At 45.5% G+C, this 22,763-nt stretch overlaps 1 protein-coding gene across 2 annotated transcripts; it reads left to right on the plus strand.

Annotated features, from left to right (window-relative positions):
- The first annotated feature begins 15 nt into the window (after positions 1 to 15).
- Positions 16 to 20,862, plus strand: TICRR (TOPBP1 interacting checkpoint and replication regulator). Of its 2 annotated transcripts, XM_006258080.4 has the most exons (22): positions 16 to 760; positions 1,816 to 2,101; positions 2,713 to 2,951; positions 3,232 to 3,475; positions 3,773 to 3,905; positions 4,433 to 4,575; positions 7,074 to 7,286; positions 7,678 to 7,829; positions 9,220 to 9,320; positions 9,651 to 9,744; positions 9,905 to 9,984; positions 10,335 to 10,562; positions 11,652 to 11,748; positions 12,026 to 12,098; positions 12,657 to 12,803; positions 13,890 to 13,980; positions 14,273 to 14,334; positions 14,817 to 14,969; positions 15,656 to 15,813; positions 16,018 to 18,748; positions 19,825 to 19,938; positions 20,303 to 20,862. In XM_006258080.4, the coding sequence occupies exons 1-22, from the start codon at positions 101 to 103 to the stop codon at positions 20,419 to 20,421; spliced, it is 6,318 nt and encodes a 2,105-aa protein (XP_006258142.3). In that variant the 5' UTR covers positions 16 to 100; the 3' UTR covers positions 20,422 to 20,862. The 2 variants fall into 2 exon arrangements, with proteins under 2 accessions (XP_006258142.3, XP_059570576.1); XM_059714593.1 differs by lacking the exon at positions 14,817 to 14,969.
- Positions 20,863 to 22,763: the final 1,901 nt, after the last annotated feature.

Genomic DNA, 22,763 nt, shown 5'->3' on the forward strand with positions numbered 1-22,763 from the left:
CGGCTGCGGCGGCCTGAGGGGCGAGGGCCGAGGCCAGCGCAGGGCCAGGAGTGGGGTGTCTGGGGGCCGCAGGGCGCGCACCCCCGGGGCCGCAAGCACCATGCCCCGCGCCCACAACGTGGTGCTCCTGCTGGACACGGCCAGCCCGGCGCCGAAGCAGCAGCTGCAGCTGGGCTCCCTGCGGATCCTGAACTACCTGGGCTGCAAGTTCGGCCTGGCCAAGGTGCGCTGGGGCTTCAAGTTCTTCGACTCGCTGGGCTCTCGGGGCCGAGCCTCGCGCGTGGGCGACTTCCGCGAGCTGGGGCCCCGCAGCTGGGAGGACTTCGAGGAAGAGCTGGAGACCAGGTTTGGGATGCAGAGCTGCAAGTCTCACCTGCCGGGCCCCGTGCCCCGAGCCCTCATCACCCAGACCGTGCTGAAGGAGACGCTGCTGGACTATCAGTGGGATCGCCCCGAGATCACCTCGCCCACCAAGCCCGTCTTGAGAAGCCAGAAGAGCAAGCTGCTTGTGGCTCCGGATGAGCCGCTGGAGAGCCACATGCCCTCCGAGGGCTTTGTGAACCTCATCTTTCTCTTTTCTCCGTGCCCCCATTCCCAGAGGGAGCTGCTGCAGTTTGTTTCGGGGAACGAAGTCCGTTCCTGTTGTGAGCTGCCCACTCCTCAGGAGGTGGCAGAGAAACTCTTGCCCAGGAGAGTCCGGGAGATGATAACGGGGCAGAAAATCGCTCTGTACTGGGTGGACACCGCTGAACGGTACAAGGTAATGAGAGGACGGGGCACGTCTTGCAGTCGTCAGCCCTAGGGAACCATCTTCTTACAGTTCCGTAGCTCAGCGGTGTTCAACCTTCCCGTCCCCTTGGGCCGGATGAATGGCGCCAGGCTGGTCCGTGGGTGCCGTTCAGCCTGACAGCCCAACCCAGTCGCTGCTGTGATCTGGCGCATGGGGCCCAGTCTGGAAATCTGGTGGCAGGGGAGCAGTAACTGTGTTAATTACTGCAGCTCCCAGAGCAGGGGACAGCTCCACAGGCCAGATCCAGCTCACAGACTGTAGTATAAGTATCGCTGATCTAGCCCCACTAGTGAGGTCAAGTTGCTGTAAGCCATAGTTTCTCAACCTGTGGTACGCGTACCCCTGGGGGTACATGAGGCACAGGCAGAGGGTACATGGGTATCCCAACACACTCTCTTTCACCCTCTTTTCCTCTCTCTCTTGCCCTCTTTCTCTCAAAACTATGGCAAAAAACTTGGTGCGCTGTGCATTGTGCGGCGCTTTAAATTCTCCAGTAATAATTGGCGTGCTGCACTTTGCGCAGCACTGGGTTCAGCCCTCCTTGCTTTGGCCAACATCGCCTGTAGCCCAGGTGCATACTTGAGTTGTGCACCTCTGGTGTAAAACGTGGCAACCCTACCCACACCAGATCAGACATCTGTCATATCACAGCCTTATATACATAGCCTTTCTTCCAACATACGGCATACATTTGTCTGTAAATATAAACTCCAAACTTGTAGGTGCCTAAATCAGGAACACAAGCCTAAATCTTTGGCTTTATTTAGTTAATAAAAACAATGTCTTCCACACGGGTGTTGTGAGATTAGGTAGATAATGCTTGCAAAGTACTTATGTATTGCTTTAGTGTTCAGGATCTAGAAAGTTTATTTGAGAGAAAAGAGTAAATGGACCTTCCCTCATAGGACCTTTCTAGACAGTTCTTGCTCCATGTCTTCTAAAAACGTAACAAATATTCTCTTGCCCTGATGTCATTGTCAGGGCAGTAACTACTAACTAGGAATCTTTTCTTTATTTTGTTTCAGTTGCTTGAATCTCCAGATCATGTTGGATACTGGACAATGGCTGAACTGATCTGCCCGGTTGGGGGCACCATTTTTCCATCTGAGACCTTAATTGCGTGTTTGGGTCACCATAGAACAGACATTCCCGGCTTTCCTGGAGAGTGCAGGTCCTCTAAGCCACAATTCATCCCGTGGACCTCCTCCATCCTGCCTTTTGACTCGACCTTGAGCTGCCTGCTCTCTAAGCCTTCCGTATTCCAAGCATCATTCCCACAACAGAAAGGAGTGTTATTCCTCAGCATGCATGGTAATGAAAGGGATGGCCAGGCCATACACAGTAATAGATTTTGTGTTAGAAAACAGAGCTGTAATGCTTTTTGCTTGTGAACAGTACGAGTTTGTTTAAGACCTCTGATAAAAACAAAATAGAAAGGCAGTACCCTTGCCAAGCTCTTAAGTGGCTGCTAATGTGTTAACCAAAGTACATATTGGCTTGTGTTTCTGTTGAGTCTGATTTGGGGAAATCTACTTACCTGCGTGTGCACAAATCTCTGGAATGTTAATTCCTTTGTGGTGGCACCCTCTCTTTAGTATGCCCAAAATCCCCTGACAATCTTTCTCCTGTCAGCTGTTTCTTTGGCCCATGTGGCTGAATGGAAGAACCCCTTTCAGACTGGTTCAGCTCACATCAAAGATGATGTGAATGTTGTTTTTTCCACAGTGTTGGAGCTGAATCAATATCTCCCTTAGTGCTTTCAGTCTCCTTTTTCAGGATTACTGAAGATCAGTTCTGTAACACATTTACTATAGAGCCACTCCCTGCCTCATCTTGAAGATTTTTCTGCTTTCTCCAGAATGTTCTCTTTAGTAGCTGAAAGTTTGGCTTCATCCAGTGCCTTTTTATTTCCCTTCTTACAGGTGTGGAGAAGCAGTGGAGCTGTGAGGTGATCTTGGAGCCCTTAGTCATGAACCAGAGATACTTCCGGAGTCCAGTCAATATCTTCCTGAAAGGCAGCTTGACGGACTGGAATTTGACACAAGCTGGCAGCTTTCTTACAGAGAGCTGGATCCTGCAGAGCTCCCAGGCAGGACAATCTGTGGAAGATGCATTGTTTCAGCAGCTTGTAAAAAGGCTAACGACAGAAGAGTTATACTTGGTAAATGTTGTTCTCCAGACTCAATCAATACACTTTCTGGAAACCACCCACTATGAGGAGATAACAGGCATTATATTACAGTAGTGAGGGCTCTGTTAGTAGTGTTGCCAGTATATTATAATAGTCTGCACCATGCAGCTTTAAAACCCTTCTGGAAAACAATTCAGAGTTCTAGCTATGAGCTGCCTATTGGCCTTGGTTTAGGTTCCCACCCTCTTGGAGGTGGTTTGGTTTGTACGCCTATCTCTAGATAACCTAGGCATCTTTTCTCTTTGTATAGGTTGCTGAAGTATCTGCATCTGAGGCTTGGTCCTCCTGCACTGGTGTTCTGTCCCCCCTCTCTGATAGTGCTGCAGTTCTTACTGTGTTCTGCAGTGAAAAGACAGCTGAAGTTCAGAGATGCCTCCTCCAAGGAACAGTAGCAGAGAACTCTTCCCAAGACTACTCCTTTGACCTCCCGGATATAGTGAGCAGTGTGTTGAGTGAAATTGATTCCCTGACTGAAGACAATCTGCCTAGTTCTGGTAAGGAAAGTGAAATGGACAGGGAATCTCCTTTTGATAGTCCCTAGATTTGACCACTCAGACTCTAATAGTTAATGGCTGTCTAGCTTTGGAACTTGCTCCCTCTGGCTATCTACTCGGGCCACAATGCACTAGCTTTCACAGCAGTGTTGTGCTGTGTATCTTTGCTTTACTAAGAGTAATACTAAGGAATGGTCATTTGTGCCAAGGAGCAAATGCTGTAGAGGCTTTTGATTAGCAATCCCACATGACATTTCTTGAGTTACCTTCTAACTTGTTTCATCTCTGTCTATCCAGGAGAAACTCCAGTCCCAGAATGGGTCCAACAAGAATTGTCCCGCACAGGTGGCTGGAGTCCTGCAGTAGTCGAAGGGTGGTACCCTTTATCCAATGTCTGTGGAGCAAGCTCAGATTTGATGGAGTCATTCAGGTAATTTTCTTGAATACTGTTCAGAGACAATGTGACTCTATCCAAGTCCCTTGCACTTCTACAGCTCTAGATAAATGGCTTGTTAGGTGGGTGCGTGTTAATGTGCCAATTTTCTGTATGCCTCAGGTTATTTGAAGTAAGGACCAGGGTTAGAAACCAGGAATCTTGATTAACTCTTAAAGCACACTTGGGTGCTTATGTACTCTGATGATAGGTGCCCTAGAAATACCTAAAGGTAGACAAACTACAGACTTCAGCCCTTCAAGGTTTGTCCTAGTGAAATTCTCACAAAGGGATGCCTGAGTGAAACATACAAATCCCCCTACTTGGCATGACCCAATAAATATATTCCACTGCCTTTAGCAGCACTGTCCCAGCAATGTTCAGGGCAGCAGGGGATCTGAAAAAAAGTGTGTGGTAGGGGATGGGATGACAGGGCAAGCTCTCTAGGCTGACAAATGGCACGGCCAACATTCAGTGGGTTCCCTATTCTTTGCTGCTGCTGATATCTGTTTTGAACTGCTCAGGCTGCTGCAGGCTGTTTCTGTTGGTGAGAAGGAAGAGGTATCCCAGCCTGAAGCAGAGCTGACAAACTGTCTGTCTGAATTCTATCAGAGGAAATCTGGTGAAGCATCTGTGCCATCTGGGCCGCGGGATTACAAAAAAAGGCGTACGTATGTAATGGGTTATGTTGGTACTGAACTTTCCCATGCTCTTCCTGTGTCCATCTACAGTTCCCAACCAGAGCTTTGCTTCTATACGGAACCTAAAGACTGCCCTCTCCTGAGCAAACAATTTTGAAGGGGTTTTGGTGGTTTAACTTGTTTGCTAAGGGGTATCATTGCTTGTATATAAAATGAGCCCTGGGCCTCACTTGCAACCCAATCAGGCTAAAGAGTTACTTATTGAAAGAACAGCGTTCAGTAACGAAGCAGCATGAAAACTGTATGTATTTAATTCCCTGGGGCGGGGGGCCAGCAGGGAATGGGAGATGCTCTGTGTACTAGAGCATCCCTTGGAATAACCAGAAACAATGGCCACAAGCTGATAGAGAGTAGATTTAGGTTGGATATCAGAAAAGAACGTCTTCATGGTTAGGGTAGCCAGAACCTGGAACGGGCTTCCAAGGGAGGTGGTGCTCTCCCCTACCTTGGGGGTCTTCAAGAAGAGACTGGACAAGCACCTGGCTGGGGTCACATGATGCCAGCACTTTTTCCTGGCATTGGCAGGCGGTCGGACTCTGATCCTTTTGAGGTCCCTTCCAACCCTAGCCTCTATGAATCTATTAATCTATAGTGCTTAAACTGGACAGCTCTGGGTTTCCACAACTACAGAGACATGACTTTGTTCCTTTTTAAAAAGTAAAACGCTAACCTTTTTTTCCCCTTTTAAGTAGTTAATTATTGCACATTTCTTAGTACAGGCAGTCCTCGGACTTGCAACACAATTGGTTCCTGAAAACCACATCTTAAGTTGAAACGTAACTTGGAACCAATTTTCTCATAAGAAACAATGTTATAAATGGGGGATTGGTTCCTGAACCAAGGCCCAATACCCTGTTTTCACCAGAAATACCCCAGAATTTTGTACTTGATCAATTATAGATGAGTAATGTATCTACATTAATGTAGCTATTGTAAATAGCAATCATATTGATTTGGAAAGATTGCTTTGAGGTGACTGCTGGACTTTTTGAAAGGCTCTTGGTTGGACTTTCTGAAGGGTTCTTGGCTGGAGTCTTCTCAGGAGTCTTGGCTGCAGGCTCTTCTGGAGTCTTGTCTGCATTATTAGAGCAAGTGTCCAAGGAAGTTTGGACAGATGTTCTCCAGGGAGATGAGTGACAAAGTGAACTTGTTCAGTGGTGTGGCATTGCGTCAGATCAAGCGTTGTAAAGTCAAAACTGATGTCATAAAGTTGAAACAGGGTGTCAATTTATAAGCATTGTAAGTGCAAAATGGTGTAAGTGGAGTCCTGGGTTAACAGCTACTATGTTTCAGTTTGCAAGTTAACCCCACCAGTGTAGAGCAGGGGAACTGCATTACACAACATAGTGAACTCTGACACATGCAGGGCAGAGATAACTTAGTTTCACATGTAGAATTGGAATTTATACCCATTTAAGCAGTTCCACTCTGGAAGCGTCTAATTAGTGTAATGCTTGCACCTCTTGTTCATCAGGTCTGATGTGACTAGCAGAGGCCTATATTTTGTGTTATAAACCCTCTACTCCAAGTAGACATGTACTCAGAATTTTCAAGCTGTTTATCAGAAACAAAGTGATTGCTTTATCAGGTCCTTTCTTAGGTGAAGGAAAGTGTTTTCAAAACAAACGTATTTCCTTCTTTTTGTTTAGCAGGGCTTCTGTACTTGTGATATCACATTTTTATATTCAGGCTCCCATTTGGTTTAGAAATACATAATAGAAAACATACTGAATTTATTTGGAAGGCATGAGTCATTCTGACTTCTAAGGGAACAGGAAGGGAAGGCAGGACTTTCAAAGGGTTTATTTTTTCTAAGTCATTAGAAAACATAGAAAACCTTTATTAGGCAGAAGCATTTTAAATAATAAATTAATGGAAGTCTCTTGTGAAACGGGTAAAGCTCATTTTCTGAATTAAAAACAATTCAGTTTCTATATAGGTTTCAATAGGATAGTCTTAGAGCAACCCAAGTTCCTTGCTTATAACTTTCCCCACTTGAATATTCCTGTTTTCATTGTTCTCAAAAACAAAGCCCTTTACCACTGGCTTGCTCTTGACTCTTCCGGGATTGTTCTTCTAGTCCCAGCTCTCCTGTAGGGTACCTTCAGCATACACTCTGGCCACTGGTCCTTTTATGACTGAGAATGCAACAGGTGTCTGTGCCTAAGAGTTACACTGGGGGTTTGTGACATAATGTTCCATGTCCATGACAAGCAAACTGAAAACTTCACAGCTCCAAGTTGGCGGCCTCCATTTTTCCTTGCTTACTGGAGAGTCATAGTTTGAAAAGGAGACTGACTGCTGAAATTTGTAGATTTAAAGACAGTAAAAACTATAAAAATGCCATTACTGGATGCCTTCTGTCTTTCAATGCCATTGTTCTGCTAGATGGTGAGAGTAGATGGGTAGTCTCAGAACTCTAAGTAGCCAAAGCCTGAAGAAACTCACCGCATGTGTTCTCCAGGTGGAGTGCCCCGAACTCCAGTCCGGCAGAAGATGAAGACCATGTCCCGCTCCCTGCAGATGCTCAATGTAGCAAGACTGAATGTCAAGGCTCAGAAATTTCAGCCAGACTGTGCGCCCCCAGCAGCTGGTGAGAAGGTGCCTCAGAGGTTGTCAGTAAAGAGATCAGATGATAAGCTAGAAGAAAGAGGAAGAGCCCTGAAAATCCCCAAAGGTATGTGTTGGGCAGGTTTGTCAACTCAAGTTTGTGGCAGGGTATATGGAGATAGCAGGAAGAGTCAATAGTTGTGTAGCCTACCAAGGTAGCTGTCTTGGGCTTGGGATTCTTCCTCCTCTGGTCAGCAAAAGCGATGCTTTTTCTCTCTGTAAGTTACTCTCCTGGACCTTTTGTAGTGACTGGATTTCACAGAGTGTGGTTAGTTTTACACTGCAGAACTATTGAAGGAGCTATGTTCAGAATGTTTCCTTTGGTAAATCTTGTGGTCTGTCCATCTCTTTGCAAGAAAACAGCTGTTCTTTTTAACAGCTTCTAACTGGAAAGGGCAGCCAATTCTGTCCATTCTTTACTGCTTGCTTTTAGTTATTTTGTGTTGCTTATCTTCCAGATTTCAAAACAGAGGATGAGCTGCTTTCCCATTTAACTGCAAGCCACCAGAAGGCTGTGACTGAGGGAGATGTTCTCTTGTGTGCATGTGCCCAGAATATGGTCCTGGCCATTAAAAGGTTTCTGAAAATACAAGATGCCCCAGAGAAAGAGGTAGGGAAACCTGTTCACGTGTGCATATGCTGTCAGTTAACACAGGTCTTTCCAGTTAATTCCGTGTGAAGATAAGGATCTATGGGCATCTAACCTCAGGCTCTGGGATTCCAGAGGTGTGAGCTTTTAATGAAAGTTGTACCTGAGGTTCACTACTGAAGCATGAATTTAAAGAAAAACTCTTACCATTTTTGTAACTGTACAATTTCATCTTACTTTTGTGTGTGTGTCTATAGAAAATAAGAAACCTAAGTTCTTCTGCCAGGACTGGGTAACTTGCATAAGGATCAGGCTGCTGTAATGAATATATTACCTTGGAGTTCTAAGGAAAATTCTTTGTGAACTCAAGTCAACTGACTTGGCACTTATTTAAGAGAAAAATGTTTTTATGTGAGTGATATAAGAAATGGCTGCAGAGGTTCTGGGTCTAGGAGCTTATTTAGAAACAAAGCCTACCTGATCACGTGCTCCTTGGCATTCTGATTAGAATGCATTGGAACAGGCTCAATTAATTGAGTCTGCTCTGTGTTCTAATTAGAACGCTGTGGCATTGCTGCAGCATCATATGTATTAAGCCCCTGTGCATTTTAAAATGGCTGTTGGGGGTGCTTTATCTAAACCTTGTTTAACCAGCTTTAGATAAAGCATCCCACGGTCACTTTTAAATGCATGGGGGCTTAATACATGTGACACTGTGGTACTTTAACTGGAGCAGCTGTGTGGGAGCTCTAGTTAAAATGCCACCTCCCCCACCCTGGAGCATGTACATAGACACTCAAAAATTGGCTAGTTCATAAATACTGAAGACAAAAAGCTTTTTTGGAACACAATTCCAAAACTGCTTTGAGGCTCCTGGAATCAAAACCCAAGCCATGTGTGCCGCTTTTTCCTGCCTCCCAAAAGCTCCACAAGTTGGATTTTACTTTTATTGAGTCCAGAACTGTAGATGAATATTTAATTGAGATAATATTGGTTTGGTTTGCTTTAATGCTACCTGATAATTCACAGAAATTAGAGATGGTAACAGGCCTGTTAGATCATTTTAATCCTTCCTTTGCCAGAGGCAAGTGTATGATCCTTTGTCCTTTCTCATTAACATGTCCTATGCTATGAAGATTATTCTGTTGTATGTCTGACTGACTGACTGAGTGGCAGCTCTCATATGATTTTGGTTTATATATTCCTTTGTTCATGGTCATCCTACTACTTCCTGTACCACTTAAAAAAGAAAGAAAAACAAAAAAAAGGTAACCCTGCCCCTAGGAAAAGGAGGAATTGAATCTGGAATTGAGCTGCTTTCCATAGAATTAAATAGGGTAGGGCCAGAATTTACCACATGAGGAGTGAAAGTTCCTGTGAGCTTCTGAAGTATTGTTCTGTGCATCTTTAGGTAGCCTGTGTGGACAGAGTCAGAAGCCGTCTCTTGAAGACCAGCAAAGCCCTCCGACAAGAGTATGGTACCAATCCTGACAAGGAAAATAAAGTCAGAGAGTAAGAGATGATATTCTATTTACTGTGACTTGTAGTTTGCATTGGTAGTGCGTAGTTGCTTTACCTGTCACACTAATGCAATTAGAAATGCATTTCTGTGGCAAACCTTTGGTACTGTCTGCCTTGGTGAATTAATTTCCCTTCAATGTGCGTCTTGCTATGCAGAGAAACATGATACAGGCTCTTATGATAAAAAGTGATGCTTTCAGAGAAGATGACTAACCACATCTATGCTGAAAAAGAAGAAAAGCCCATTTTTTAAAGGTTTATTAGTGAATATTATAGTTTGGAAAGAGTGGTAGTAAGTGACTACTTACTGTTTCTGCATAGGTGCCAGCTTCAGATATTTCTGCGCCTTGAGATGTGCCTGCAGTACCCCTTTCTACAGAACAGCACAGATGAAATGGAGCAACTGGTAGAAGAGGCAAGTAAACTGTACTGGCTGTGTTCTAGTTAGGAATAGGATCGCTGACCAGAAACCTATAGCTTGCTCACCATGGTCTCCATTTCCACCATTAATCAAAGAGTCTCTTGTTGGAAGTGACTGATCTATGACTCCTTCCCAATTTCATCCTCTCTTACAGATGACAGAGATGCTGCGTATTTTGTGTCTGGCTGAAGACCCAGGATACCTTACAAAGTTTTTGGAGGAAGTCCTAGCATTGTAAGTGTTTTATGATAATGACCAAATATTAAGTGTTATCAGGGGCATATAAGCTTATGTACTTGTCATGGATAAACAGTGAAGCTTTGAATATTGATTTAAGATGGCTTCGTAAGACTATCCTGGAAATGTGCTAGCTCAGACTTATTCTACTTGGTCCGCTTTATCCTGATGGCTAAAGAAAGGACAAAAGAGCTTTTACTCTCCATCAAAAACAGGGAGTTGTCCAGTCTGAGCAGGATCTTGTAACTCTAAATAAAGGCCTGGTACAGAACTTGGAATTGAAAGCCCACAGGAAATGGAATTTGGGGGTTAATTGTGTGTTTAACATACGGCATGGTATATTCCAGGTATATGGATTCTATACCGAGGATCCTTGGGAATCTTTACTACAGTCTGGGCACACAGATTCCCACGAAGCTGGCATCTGTTCTGCCTGCAGACTTTTTTAGTGATGACTCCATGACTATGGATAGCAAATCTCCAACCCATCCCCAATCCTTGCCATCAGCCCCGGCTCCAAGCACAGAGACAGAACAGCTGGAGGAACTGCGCACCAGATCTGCCAAGAAAAGGAGGTGATAATTGAGGGGAAGTGGTTTGCTTCATTCCTAAGTCCTCTGGCTGATTAGCTACAGCAGCTACGGTCCCCGTCCTGGTGGGCTCTTGTTGGATACCTAGACAGAGCAATCTGAAAATTGCTGATCTTGTGTGTGTATTAGCAGTTAGGACATAGTCCCAGAAGCAAATACCTAACTTGGAGGGTGGTCATTGTACTGTTGTGGGCTGCTAATGGAGAATTGTGGTTTGGGCCTCTGACTCAATTTAAACTTATGAGAGTATAACATTTCAACAGTCAGTAAACTTCTTTCCTTAAAATTAGTGTTAGTCACCTAATGCAGGTGTATACATCTTGTACCATGTGACATCAGAGCAAGCACTGCTTATTGTGCAACTGATTAGTTGGTGGGTAACAGTTGGAATGCTGTTTCACCTTTTTTTATAACTGGTTTCCCAGTTTCTTTCCCAGGAAGCATTTTGTGCTTCAGTGGTGGTAGTGTAGCACTTGGATTTGATTTCTTTTCTTTTTTTTTTTCTTTTTAAAGAAACTCTACTACTTAGTAGGCTGCAAAGGTGCTGAAGGGAGCCCACAAAAACAATGAATCTGCATTTTACCTCCTTTGGTGCTGAAAGTTCTGCACACTATGGGACCTTGTAGCCTTAAGCATCACTTGTGTGTGTGCAATAACATATATATAATACCCAGGCAAAGCTATAAGTCTTTTCCATGTAAATGGTTATGCTTGGCTATAGGAGCTTATAGGGGTCCTGAAAAATTTTGGCTAAGATTGAATTGATTACTTCAGGATCCCTAGCCAGTGGCTGGTCTAGACTATGTGCTTTTGCACAAATGAAAGAGGTATTTCAGCCTTGGCTTTGGGCCCCAGTTGAGGTGGTTTATCTTCAAACATCTAAAGGTGCCTCACAATACAGATAACATGACATAGTTGGTATCCCAAAGAGACACCATTTTACCTGTATGGGGAGAAGTTGAATCGCCTGCCTATAGAAGCAAGCTCAAATAAGTTGCTTAGGACATTTGTGGTATAGCTGGTAACTGCATCTCTGTTTTTATTGTGATTGCTTTTTTTTTGTCCTTGCTACAGGAACAGTGCCTTAGCCAGACACAGGAGTATGACAGAAATGTCACAAAACTTGCGCCAAGTTGAAATGCCCCAAATTCCAAAGAATCCCATCAGAAAGGTAAAGCTTTCTCATAGGCATTGGGTGAGGCAGCTTCTGCAGGCACAGCAGCATTTTGATCCCAAACAGAAGTGCAGAATCCATGATCTTGCAAACGTTTTTTGCCCATTGAATGAGTGCATAGGATGAGCTACCCAGACCTCATTCTGAGGCAGAACTTGATAACATATTTTGTGTAAATGTAACTTCTAGGGAGGTCAGGGGAGGGGCTTGATTCTTATGAATAAAAAAATAGCAGCTTAACCCTTAAGTAAATCACGCTACTTCTTAATTTCAGGAAAATTCTCGCTCTTACCTTGCTGCTGAGAAACCCAAACAGATGCCTGTCTTGCAGAAAGAGGCAGCACAAGGTATGAAGACTTCTGTTTTATTTCACAAAAAGCTGTGTGTGTCTTTGCTTAGACTGATTTTATTATATACAAATAGATATGTTGAGGGAAGTGGTCTGAGGAAAAGTATGAGTTGGAGTGAATTCACTCCACACACTTGTGTATGCACAAAAATGACACTATATTATTTGCACATAGCATAAGGCAATAAATCTCTAAAACCCCTTGCTACAGCTTGGATTCTTGAAAGCATATATTTCCAGTAATCCTAACTGAGATTATTTGGCATCTGAAACTCCAAGTAGCTGCTTTCTCCTTAGCCTGTGACAGCAACATATAGCTAGAAAGCACAGAGACATTAACACTCAAAAGAAATCCAGGAGGAGGATGGGAAGGGCATGGCCAATGACATTTTCCAGCTTTTCAGTGCCCCAGTGCTCTTTTACACTCCAGAAAGGTTATCTGCTTTCATCAGTATCTAGTATAGGCTTACTTATGTCCTTTCTAACTGCATTGTGTTAAGAGCTAATTACGTTTCTGTTGTATATCTGCTCATTTTTCGCTCTGTGTTGTTTTCAGAGGTGACAAAGGTGAGAAGGAACCTCTTCAATGAGGATATGCTTTCTCCATCAAAAAGGTCTCTAAAGAAGATGCCTCGAAGTCAGTCAGTATCTGCTGTGGAAGGTGTGAAGCACAAACGCAGCTACTCGGATGAGGGCACTAGAGGTAGGATAGAGCTCCCAACACACTGCATCTACCAGCAGTTAATCTTTTCTTCATCACTTCCACCCACCAAAGAAAGAAAAATTCTTTCCTGGTAACTCCAACTTCAGAGCAGATACATTTGATATGGAGGAGAAGGTATGGCAAGATCCAGTTAAAATATTATCTCCTGCACTGTTTAAATCCAAACAAACTCTGTTAATTGAAAACCCTGCAGAGTCTTACAAAGACAAATCTTGTAAGAGAAGTGTATACAGTTACAGTATGTTAAAGAAGGACCTTATCACCTATTAATCATATGCACCTTTATTGACTAAGTCTGCCCTTTATAAAAGCTGGGGCAGATGGAAATAACTTCATGAGAAATCCTGCATTTTGAGGCAGCTGTCCTTTGTGTTGGGCCTTCTTAATGCATTTGACTGCCGTGGCACAAAAAAGGTGGCTGAATTCTTACACAAATGGTTTTAAATGAATACTTGAAGGGCTGTGCAGGTTCCACCCTAAAAAAAGTAAATTTGGTAATAAATTGGACCTCCAGAGTGATCATGATAATAGGCATCTATATTTCTATTCTCTTCACTTAAATTACTCAATGGAAATGCTGGTTTGGCCTTGCAGTTTAAGTTACTGATGCTACTAGTTGTTTTCTAGAGAACCTTAATAAGGCTCATTGCTGTACAGATCTTCAGAGAGACGGGCATCCTGCCCTAAAAAACTACTTTTAAGGCTTGGTCCTTTAACTACCTTATAGCCTCAAGAATAAGGATTTGAGGCGTAATAAGGCAGAGAAATGAAAAGGGGTACATGTGAACAGTAAGTGAATGGGTCACTTGTATCGGGCATGTGCTCTGTTTGTACCAAGGTTTCAGAGAAACCTTCCTATATAAATTTAAAATGGAAGGTGTGTAAAGGGAGCTATGAGAGTTGGGGGGCTTTCCTTGCAGTGCTTTAAACTGAAGTCTAAAGCTATTCACGTACATTACACAATGGCTAAAGTAGATCTTATACATCTCAAATTTTTGTTGCTTCCTCAGTCTGAGTCACCTCGTGGATTCAGTCTAACCATGTACTTTGCTGCTTCAATTTCAGACCATCGCACTCTACTGACCAAGAGAGTTGCAGAGACACCACTGCACAAGCAAATCTCCAGGAGACTGCTTCATAAACAGATCAAAGGCCGGTGAGCAAATAAAATGGGGTAATTCTGAATTCCTGTACCAAGAGCTGGATGGCCAAAACGTGGACAGTTTGTGGAGACTGCTCCTGTCTGATGTTTGCTAATCTGTGCCACAGCTGGAAGGATGTCCTTTGGTTAGAGACTTGGGAGGGGATGATAAGATCTGATGACACTTAGAGTAATGTGCAGTTCCACATAGCTTTGACAAGTGGTGCTCTGTGCAGTTGTTAATTGTTGTTTTATTTGCGAACATGGATGGTGTTGGTGACTCTGAAACATGAACTGTTTCTCCCAGGAGTTCTGATCCAGGTTCTGATATCAGCGTTGTAGAAGAATCTCCTGAGAAGACCATGAGTGGTGAGTGTTAATTTTAATATACATGGACTATCTTCTCTTTTTACCATGTCACAGCAGACAGTGTTGTGACATACATCAGCCAACTTGGTCCTCAGTACTCCATATTAACATATATGAAGATCATTTTCCTGCAGGTGAAATGCAGTCACCTCTGGAGCAGAAGATACTAGTAGTTCTATGCTTGGCACAGTTAATACAAGAGTTTTGAAGGGAGCAAATAACTTCTCTAACTGAAACCTGAATGAAGAACTTGAGGGAGGCAGAGCATGATTGCAAGCTAGAATCTGTCCCTATTTCTGACATGAATGTCTCACTTCTTGCTAAGTGTTGTGAAACTCTTAGATCTCTGAAGTTGCATTGAAACATTTAAAAAAGTGCTTCCTTGTTCCTTCCTGAGTTGCTTGTCTGCCAGCTATGGGTTCTTCCTGGAGGGTGTTACATGTAAATCAGAGCAGTGCCCCAATGGTATTCTTGTCTTGCAGATGGGGGTTTAAGAAGAAGCCCACGCATCAAACAGCTGTCATTGAATAGGACACACTCTGGCTTTTTCTACTCTACAACACAGTCCAACTCTCAGAATATGCAGAGAGTGCGTCTAGGGCAGCAGGAAGAGTCCTCCATTCACCAGGACTTAGGTATTGGAAGTAGAGAGCTCCATCTTGCTGGCCTGAAAAGCCAGCATTTGGTTGGTGTGAGCAAGAGATGACACTCCAGAGGTTTTAAGGTGTTGTTCCCTTGAGATGAGATTCATTTCATAACATTCTTTATTGCCAGAAAAGGCCAGCCCCACCAAGTATAGTATTTTGTACTGGGAGTTGTATTGCAGTGGCTCCTGTGATTAAAGAGATTTACTCTGGCAGCTAGGGAAGAGTTTGGCTGTCTGACCCACTGCTTACTTCCTGTTAAATATAGCATGGCTTCAGTCAGCATTGAAGTCCTAAAACTGCTTCAGACTAGGTCTCCTATGTGGCAGCACAACACAGACTCACCCAGATGGAATCTTCCTCATTTTTTCTTCAGAAGAATTATATGTTGAAGAGTTTAGGAACTGTATTGTCAGAGCAGCTGTAGGCTCTAGTCATGGGTCACATGGGGCAAGGTGGTGAACATGAAGTTGCACTATTTTTTTTTCTCTCCCTCACCAGCTTTGTCCTAGAGGACCCTTCCTATAAGTGCTAGTTCAGCTGTTTAGTTCCAGAAAGCAATAATACCTTGGCTCAGACTGTTACAAAATGGGTAGCCAGCAGAGAGCACTATGGCTTCTGTTTTTCTTGACCCACACTTCTTGGTGCCAGTCTAATTGTCCTCTCTTCCTCTGTAGATATTACACTACATCCCAATAACCCAACCATCCAGTCTCCCAAGAGGCTTTTTTTTGGAGCAGTTATTGATATAAGCAGCCCTACGGTGAAAGATTTACCTGGCACAAGGAGAACAAGACACAACTCGTTTGACTTGGAGAAGCCAGTTAGCTTTCAGGTAGAAACATTTTTTTGCACTCTCTCTCTCCTTCCACAGACGTAGTTCAAGCTGTCTTTGAATAAGGACTTCTGTTAAATTGTGCATCATCTCTTGCTAGTTTTAGTTTCCATGTTTTTATTCTCAGGAAGTGGTGCCAAGATGGCAATGCCTACCATGAGAACAGTACAGACTTCATCAATTTCTCTCATTTTCTTTCTACAGACTCCTAGAAAAACTCCTCGCAAGGCTACCCAGAAACCACTGAGTTCGTCTAGTAAAATGTCAAGGAAATCACCTCGTGCTCTGTGCAGAACACCAAAAAGTCTGGAGAAGGCCCCTGGCAAAGGTCCAGCTGTCAAGCAGTCTGTAGCTAAATGTTTGGGCAAGTTCTACTCCCCTTCTAGACACAAGGACAAGTCACCACCTGAACTTAACAAGAGGAGGAGACATTGTTTAGTACAAATAACTCCTGGGAAAGACTGTTCTCCAGAGAAAAGACTTCCCACCCCTCACAAGAAGGTGAGGTTACAAACAACAAGAGAGCAGGCAGTGGATGGAGTGCTAGATGCATCTGGGTCACCTCTAAAAGATTCCAGTCCATGCACAGCCACCCAGTTTTCATCTCCAGTTCAAGAAAAATTTACCACAGATCTGCAAACTCCCAGACGCTCCTTGAGATCCACTCAAAATTCAGCATCTCCAGCTGGTCCTAAAAGGCAAATTCTCGAGACGGAGACTCAGGGAAATCCAGAGTCAAACATCACTTTGGAGCCAGTACCTCAAGAAGTAGAAAGAACTCCCAGGAAATTCAGATGTACACCTGCAAGACAATCTAGGAGCCCAGTGAGTGTTCCTTTATCTCCAAAATCTGCCTCAAAGATGCAGCAAGAATCTAATTATTCTCCTCTTGATTCCTCCATAAAAGCTCTGGCCACAGGTGCTCTAAAGTCTCCAAATGCTATTCGTACATCCCCAAGGAAAGCCCTCAGGTCTCTGCTCCATGACCCTGAGCAGGCCAAATGTAAAACTAAATCTGGAGAAGAAAATATTGCTCTTCTACCTGCAAAGGCTTCTGGAAATGAGAAACAATACAGCAATGCCAATGTTAGGCCTTCTGCAGAAAGCAACTGGATTTTCAAGGCTTCTGGAAATATTCCCATGGTAGAGAGAAAGGAACTAGTGGGTCTAGAGGCTCAGGGCTCCTCTCCAAGAGAGAGGCAGAAAAGTCTGGAAGAGAGTGCCTCTTTTTCACCTTCTGCTAAAGAACAAGTGCACAGCTTAGATATTGTGGAGATGCATGAGCAGTTGGAGTCCTCCTCAGTTAGCACAAACACTAGGGCATCCCTCCCCAGTGAACCTCAAGCGGGACAGAGCCAGGACCTGCCAGAAACAACGGTTTTGCCAACAGGAGAGTTTAAACAGCAGAGGCCATTTACTCATAAGAGACGTTCCTCATCTGGCCTGACTGTTTTGTCTTCTACACCAACATCTGCCTCTCCTGCTTATGCCCTGCGCTGCACCGCGGACAGAAGGCAGCGGGAGGCTGCTGCTCGCCTAAGGAATCCTGAAATCCCAGCCAGGTTCTGCACTCCAAACAGTCCCCATCACATGGGTCCTGTGAGCCCAACAGCTTACGAGGTTGAACTGGAAATGCAAGCCTCTGGCCTGCCCAAGCTTCATATTAAGAAGATAGGCTCTTGTTCACCATTGGAAGGACAGCCTGAAACAAAGGCTGGCAAACCTGAGGAGGAAGAAAGCCTTGTCAATGATCTCACAGTTGCTTGCTGTAGCAGACACCCAGGGAAACTAGCAGCTTCTTGCGTTTCACCCTCCTGCTTTCGCTCTTCCCATACCACACCTGGGAAGGGTGGAAGGCAAACATACATATGTCATTCGTACACCCCCACTATCTGTGCCTCTACCACCCCCTCCCATGTGGATGCTACACCAACGTCTGCCTCTTCTGCTTATGCCCTACGCTGCACTGCAGACAGAAGGCAGCGGGAGGCTGCTGCTCGCCTAAGGAATCCTGAAATCCCAGCCAGGTTCTCCACTCCAAACATTCCCCATCACATGGCTTCTGCGAGCCCAACAGCTTATGAGGTTGAACTAGAGATGCAAGCCTCTGGCCTACCCAAGCTTCGCATTAAAAAGATTGGCTCTTGTTCACCATTGGAAGGACAGCCTGAAACAAAGGCTGGGAAACCCAAGGAGGAGGAAAGCCCTGTCAATGATCTCACAGTCACTTGGTGTAGCAGACACCCAGGGAAACTAGCAGCTTCTTGTGTTTCACCCTCCTGTTTTCGCTCTTCCCATACTACGCCTGGGAAGGGTGGAGGGCAAACATACATATGCCAATCGTACACCCCCACCAGCTGTGCCTCGACCACCCCGTCCCCCTCCCGTGTGGATGCTGGAGTGCCCTGGACACCTTCCCCAAAGTATAAAGGCAAGACTACCCCCGATGCCATCAAAGACTGGCCTCGGAAGAAAAAAGCAGTGGGCCACAACACAAATGCTGGCTGTGGCCCAATAGAGAAAAGTATGGACTGTGTGGGAAGCTTGTCAACAGGCGAAGAAGCCAGAATCTCTGATTATAATAGCAAAGCTTCGCACCTGGTGGATTTTGAGCTGGAAGGAGTCTACAAGCTTCAGGACCAGTCACCTCCCGGTGACTCAGAACCCAGAGCTCCCGAGAGCACTTCCCTGGATGTGTTGGGCCTGACATCTAGGAAACGGGCTTTTCAGCACCTGTCTCCACATGGGCAAACCAGACAGGAAGCAAAGAAGTCTTGCACAAGTAATGCTGACCCGGATTGGGTCTGCTCTCCCACAGATGAGACAAGCAGAAAGGGAACTTGTACGGTGCTACCTGGTAGAACCCGAGCATCCTCAAATGGAGCTCAAGTGCAGCAGAGCTCCGTGGGGGACGATGAAGTCTTCCTTTCTTCAGGTAGTTGCATGGCACATCAATGAAAACCTAACATGCTAAATTGGAAGGAGCTATGTGTACAGGGAATGCAAAGGGGTAGGAGACCTGTCTAGCTGGGAACAGCAAGATATAGCTAATGCTTGTGGAGAAATAATCTAAAAGGGAATGAGATGGAGGTGGGGGAAGAGGGACTGCAAGCTATGTTGCATTGCAGCTAGGATCAATGCAGAAACACCATGTCACAGACCAGGTTAGCAGCATTAGAATTTGGGGATATTGAGATCAGTTGTGAGCAGCTTGTTAGTTAGATATTGGCAAATGGGAGAGAGATCTGAGAGGACCATACAAGACCTGGGGGCTGGAGGCATTTACCTAAAAGATGCAGGGCCAAGTCTGCAGTCATTTGTTAGTCATGCTAGTGACATCCTGCTGCTGCTCTTCAGTAGCAAAAGGCTGCTGAATCCCAGGGTGGAAGAGTTGTCATTTAGGTGGTGACAAGAAGCTGGATTTGATAGGGGGAGTTGCACTGATAGATGGTTTTTGCCTGGGATGTGGCTTCCCATGGAAAGTTATGACAGTTTTATTGCCTTGGACAGGATATTGGACAGCACTGGAATCTAACGTGCTCCGGTACCCGACTTTCTTTCCACATATGGTTTTTAACACTATACACATGTCTTGAAGTTAGTCTGGGGTAGATTTTTTGCAGGGCAGGCATCTGTGGGTCACTTCAACCTAATAGCATGTAATTGTCCAGATGTAACTAGTTGTTAGCATTCCCAGCTCTTGTCTGCAGGTAACTCATCAGAAGTGTCACTGAATGTAAGTGGCAATGCTCTTGACAGCAGAAAGGCTATGTTGGCCAATGCTAATGGCAGCTATGTTAATAGTGGTTCTATTTAGTTTATTCCTACTAGAGCTACTGACCACTTACTGGTCTTCAGGAAAGCAGACAGCCATAGTATTGTGGATTTTGGGTAAGCTCAAGGGCCCTTGGAGACGTACCGGAGGGGACGGCTGAGTTTCCTGTGTGCCATGCTCACGTTACAGGGCTTCATGGGAAGGCTGCATTGTCATGTCTCCATGTTCTTCTCCAGGCTTAACTCCGCCAGTCAAGAGCTCCCTCTCGGCAAGCGGCCTTCGGGCACTGACTCAGTCTCCGCTGCTTTACCAGGGACAAACGCCACCATCTTGGAGGAAGTGCACTGGAGGTAACCACCTAATATGGAGGGGTTGGGCTCAAATGGACCTGTGATCTGTCCACAGGGGGAAGCAGTGCAAGTAGTGCAGTCCTTGCTCAGAAGGCATGTGTATGCAGAGGGCCAGGGCAGGGGGAGCTTGTTCCTGTATGCACTCAACAGGCCATGCCCTCTGGCTCCTCAGAAGCTTTACATAGAAGCATAGACCAAGCTGAACTCTATTCTCCTTGGAGAGGACAGTGGAAAGATTGGCTGTAAGCAGTGAAGTGGCTGTGTTGCTTGTCCTCAGTGCTTCCAGCTGGTGTTGGGTTTCCTGGGAAAGGGCCTTAAAGTGACTGGGGTCAGGCTCTCATTAGATCTCTTCTTTCCTGTGCAGACGACAACCTGGATGTCTTTCCTGGTGCTGCAGAGCAGGAAGTGTCCCCGTTCCATAGTATGGCCTTCCAGAGACGGCCCCTTGGCAGAACTTACTCCCGGAAGAGGCTGCTCAGCTGAACTGGGAAGCCAGGCTTAGATGGTGCTTGGATAATGAAACTCAGATGGTTGAGAGATTCCCTTGCCCTCTGTGCGGGATTTACTGCCAGCCATGTTCCGTATTGAGCATGTGGGAAATCCTGATCTCTGCCTGTGATAGATGCTGCCTCCAGCGCAGCCAGCATCCTGGAAATTCCTGCCTTAACTGGAAGCAACAGACCAGGATGTGACTCAGGAAGGGGTAGCTCTGAGGCAGTGGGTTAGGGGCAGCTGCCTGGAGTCCAGAAAAAAGGTTTTTAATTTAGCAGGAGCTATGTGCTCATCGTTTCTAACCCCTGCTGGGGATCACTAATGCTCCCGTCAGGCATGCTGGAACTGGGATTTAGCCCAGCCAGGGGAGGGGAACTGTCACTTTTTTTATTTTTCTTTAGCTATTTTGTAAAATAAATTAAGTTGAATGGCTACTTTGTCCCATTTCTTAAGAAAGCTGGAATTGGCCCAGAGGTTCCAGTACAACTTACTGCAGTGCAAAGCAAAGCTGCTGTTGTCCCCAGATTCCTCCTCCGGCCCCCTTCTTTCAACAAACAGGCTGGCCAGAATCCTTCCACGCATTTGAGCATGTTTTCCTTTAAGGTTAACTTAAGTGTGATTATACTTCAGACTAATCTCAGTTATACTAAGAAAGGCTCCTCTTATTAGACAGCAGGGATGGAAAATGGGTATGACCTGGCTGTTGACCTACAAGATGTGAAGAGGTATTAGAGGGTAACACTATGCAATATCTCCTGGGAGTGGAGCAGTTTTGACGGGCACTTCTTCATTAGCAGGAGTGTAGATTTGACTTCTACACAGAGGAAACACATCTCCCCATAGATTCAACACACCTGCAAAGGGAGGAACCATAAGGATGCTTGGAGTGGGGTTATTGAACCAGAAAAGGAAGCCAAACAACAGCAGTAGGTTAATGTAATACTTCTATAACTAGTTTTCTTTAGGTAACAGTAAGGTCATGCCAGGCCCCCTTGTAGTTATCTCATATAAGGCCTCCTGTGCCTCCCCTCTGACTGCTTTTGCTTTCCTCTGGATAATGAAGGTGAACTAGATAATCCATCACTGCTGTTGAGCAGGCTGGTATCCCTGTTCAGGAGAGGACTGCAGTGTTATTCATGTAAACACCTTTGAATGAGGCAGAGGCTTGAATAAAAAAGTTGCAATTACTGAGGAAGAACAAAATGGATTCCTCTTCCCTGCTGGAGGCTTCTGCTTTCATTCAGCACAAGACATTCAAGAGATTTGGGGCTGGATCTGCAAAAAAATCTGTTGCTATGCTGCACACTGCAGCACTTCTAGGTGCTGTGCTGTCATTTGTGGAATCCACAGCTCTGTTTGGTGGCTTTGCTCATCTAATGCATGGGAAGGTTAGACACTAGGATTGGGATCTACAAAACCCAGGCACTGCAGAGGAGGCAGCCAGTGTGAAGCACTGGGGAAGACTTAATCCACTCCTGAAAAGACTTATACTTATCTGATTACAGGCTCGAGGAGAGTGCTTCCTATTCACACAAAAGAAGGGACAACACAGGCCAGCTGCAGCATTCAGACACAGCTGTAAAATCCAAGCCCTATGCCCATAAACATACAGATCCAGGATGGGGTCTTGTGCACTGAACCTGGTTTGCTGTGACCGTACGGAAATAAAAAATAGGAGCTTTTCACCAGGGAAAAAAGGAACAGACGAAATTCCCTACAATCAGGTGAATTGATAAAGGTTTTCTTGGCTGCTATTGATGGCCAATTATTAATCGGCCATATCGGATACTGGAATGCAGCCAGGCAGCTTGGAGAGCAGGCCAGGCAAATAAATCCAGGCGGGGGGAGGCACTGGAGGAGAGAAGGCATGGGGCAGATCAAGGCCCCCACAGTTGAGGCAGTGAATGTAACTCCACCAGGAGCAGGATGGAGCTGCAGGTGGCTCCCCACTGCTGCTCATCCCAGGGGAGACATGGGGGGCACGTACTCCCTGGATTTGTGCTCAGGGTGAAGGCAGACTGCCTGCTGGGGGCTGGGCCAGGGGGCTACAGGGTGGGCTGCAACCACCCCAAATTTCCCCGTAGCCCCTGCTCCCAGTGCTGCCGCCATGCACCCTGAGTGTAGCTTCAGCCCAGCCCCACCCTGCCAGGCTGACGCAGCCCCTGGCCCCGAGCCCACAACCCACCCTCACCCCATGTATAAGTCTGGGGGGCAGCCACAGCTGTCCTGCTCCCAGCAGTTGCATTTACTGTCCTGGCTGAGCAGCACCTGCCCCTGCCCCTCCCTCACAGTGGGGCCTCAATCTGTGCCCCCCACCCCACAACTTACCTGCG

Source organism: Alligator mississippiensis, chromosome 11, assembly GCF_030867095.1.
Source record: "Alligator mississippiensis isolate rAllMis1 chromosome 11, rAllMis1, whole genome shotgun sequence".
Lineage (NCBI taxonomy): Eukaryota > Metazoa > Chordata > Crocodylia > Alligatoridae > Alligator > Alligator mississippiensis.

What these genes read in the sequence shown, in the direction of transcription:
- TICRR (XM_006258080.4), top strand. Translation starts at nt 101, where the DNA reads ATGCCCCGCGCCCACAACGTGGTGCTCCTGCTGGACACGGCCAGCCCG. An exon ending in CGACAGAAGAGTTATACTTG is followed by an intron (nt 2,952 to 3,231) that starts GTAAATGTTGTT and finishes CTCTTTGTATAG; the next exon opens with GTTGCTGAAGTATCTGCATC. An exon ending in TCCTGAGAAGACCATGAGTG is followed by an intron (nt 14,335 to 14,816) that starts GTGAGTGTTAAT and finishes CTTGTCTTGCAG; the next exon opens with ATGGGGGTTTAAGAAGAAGC.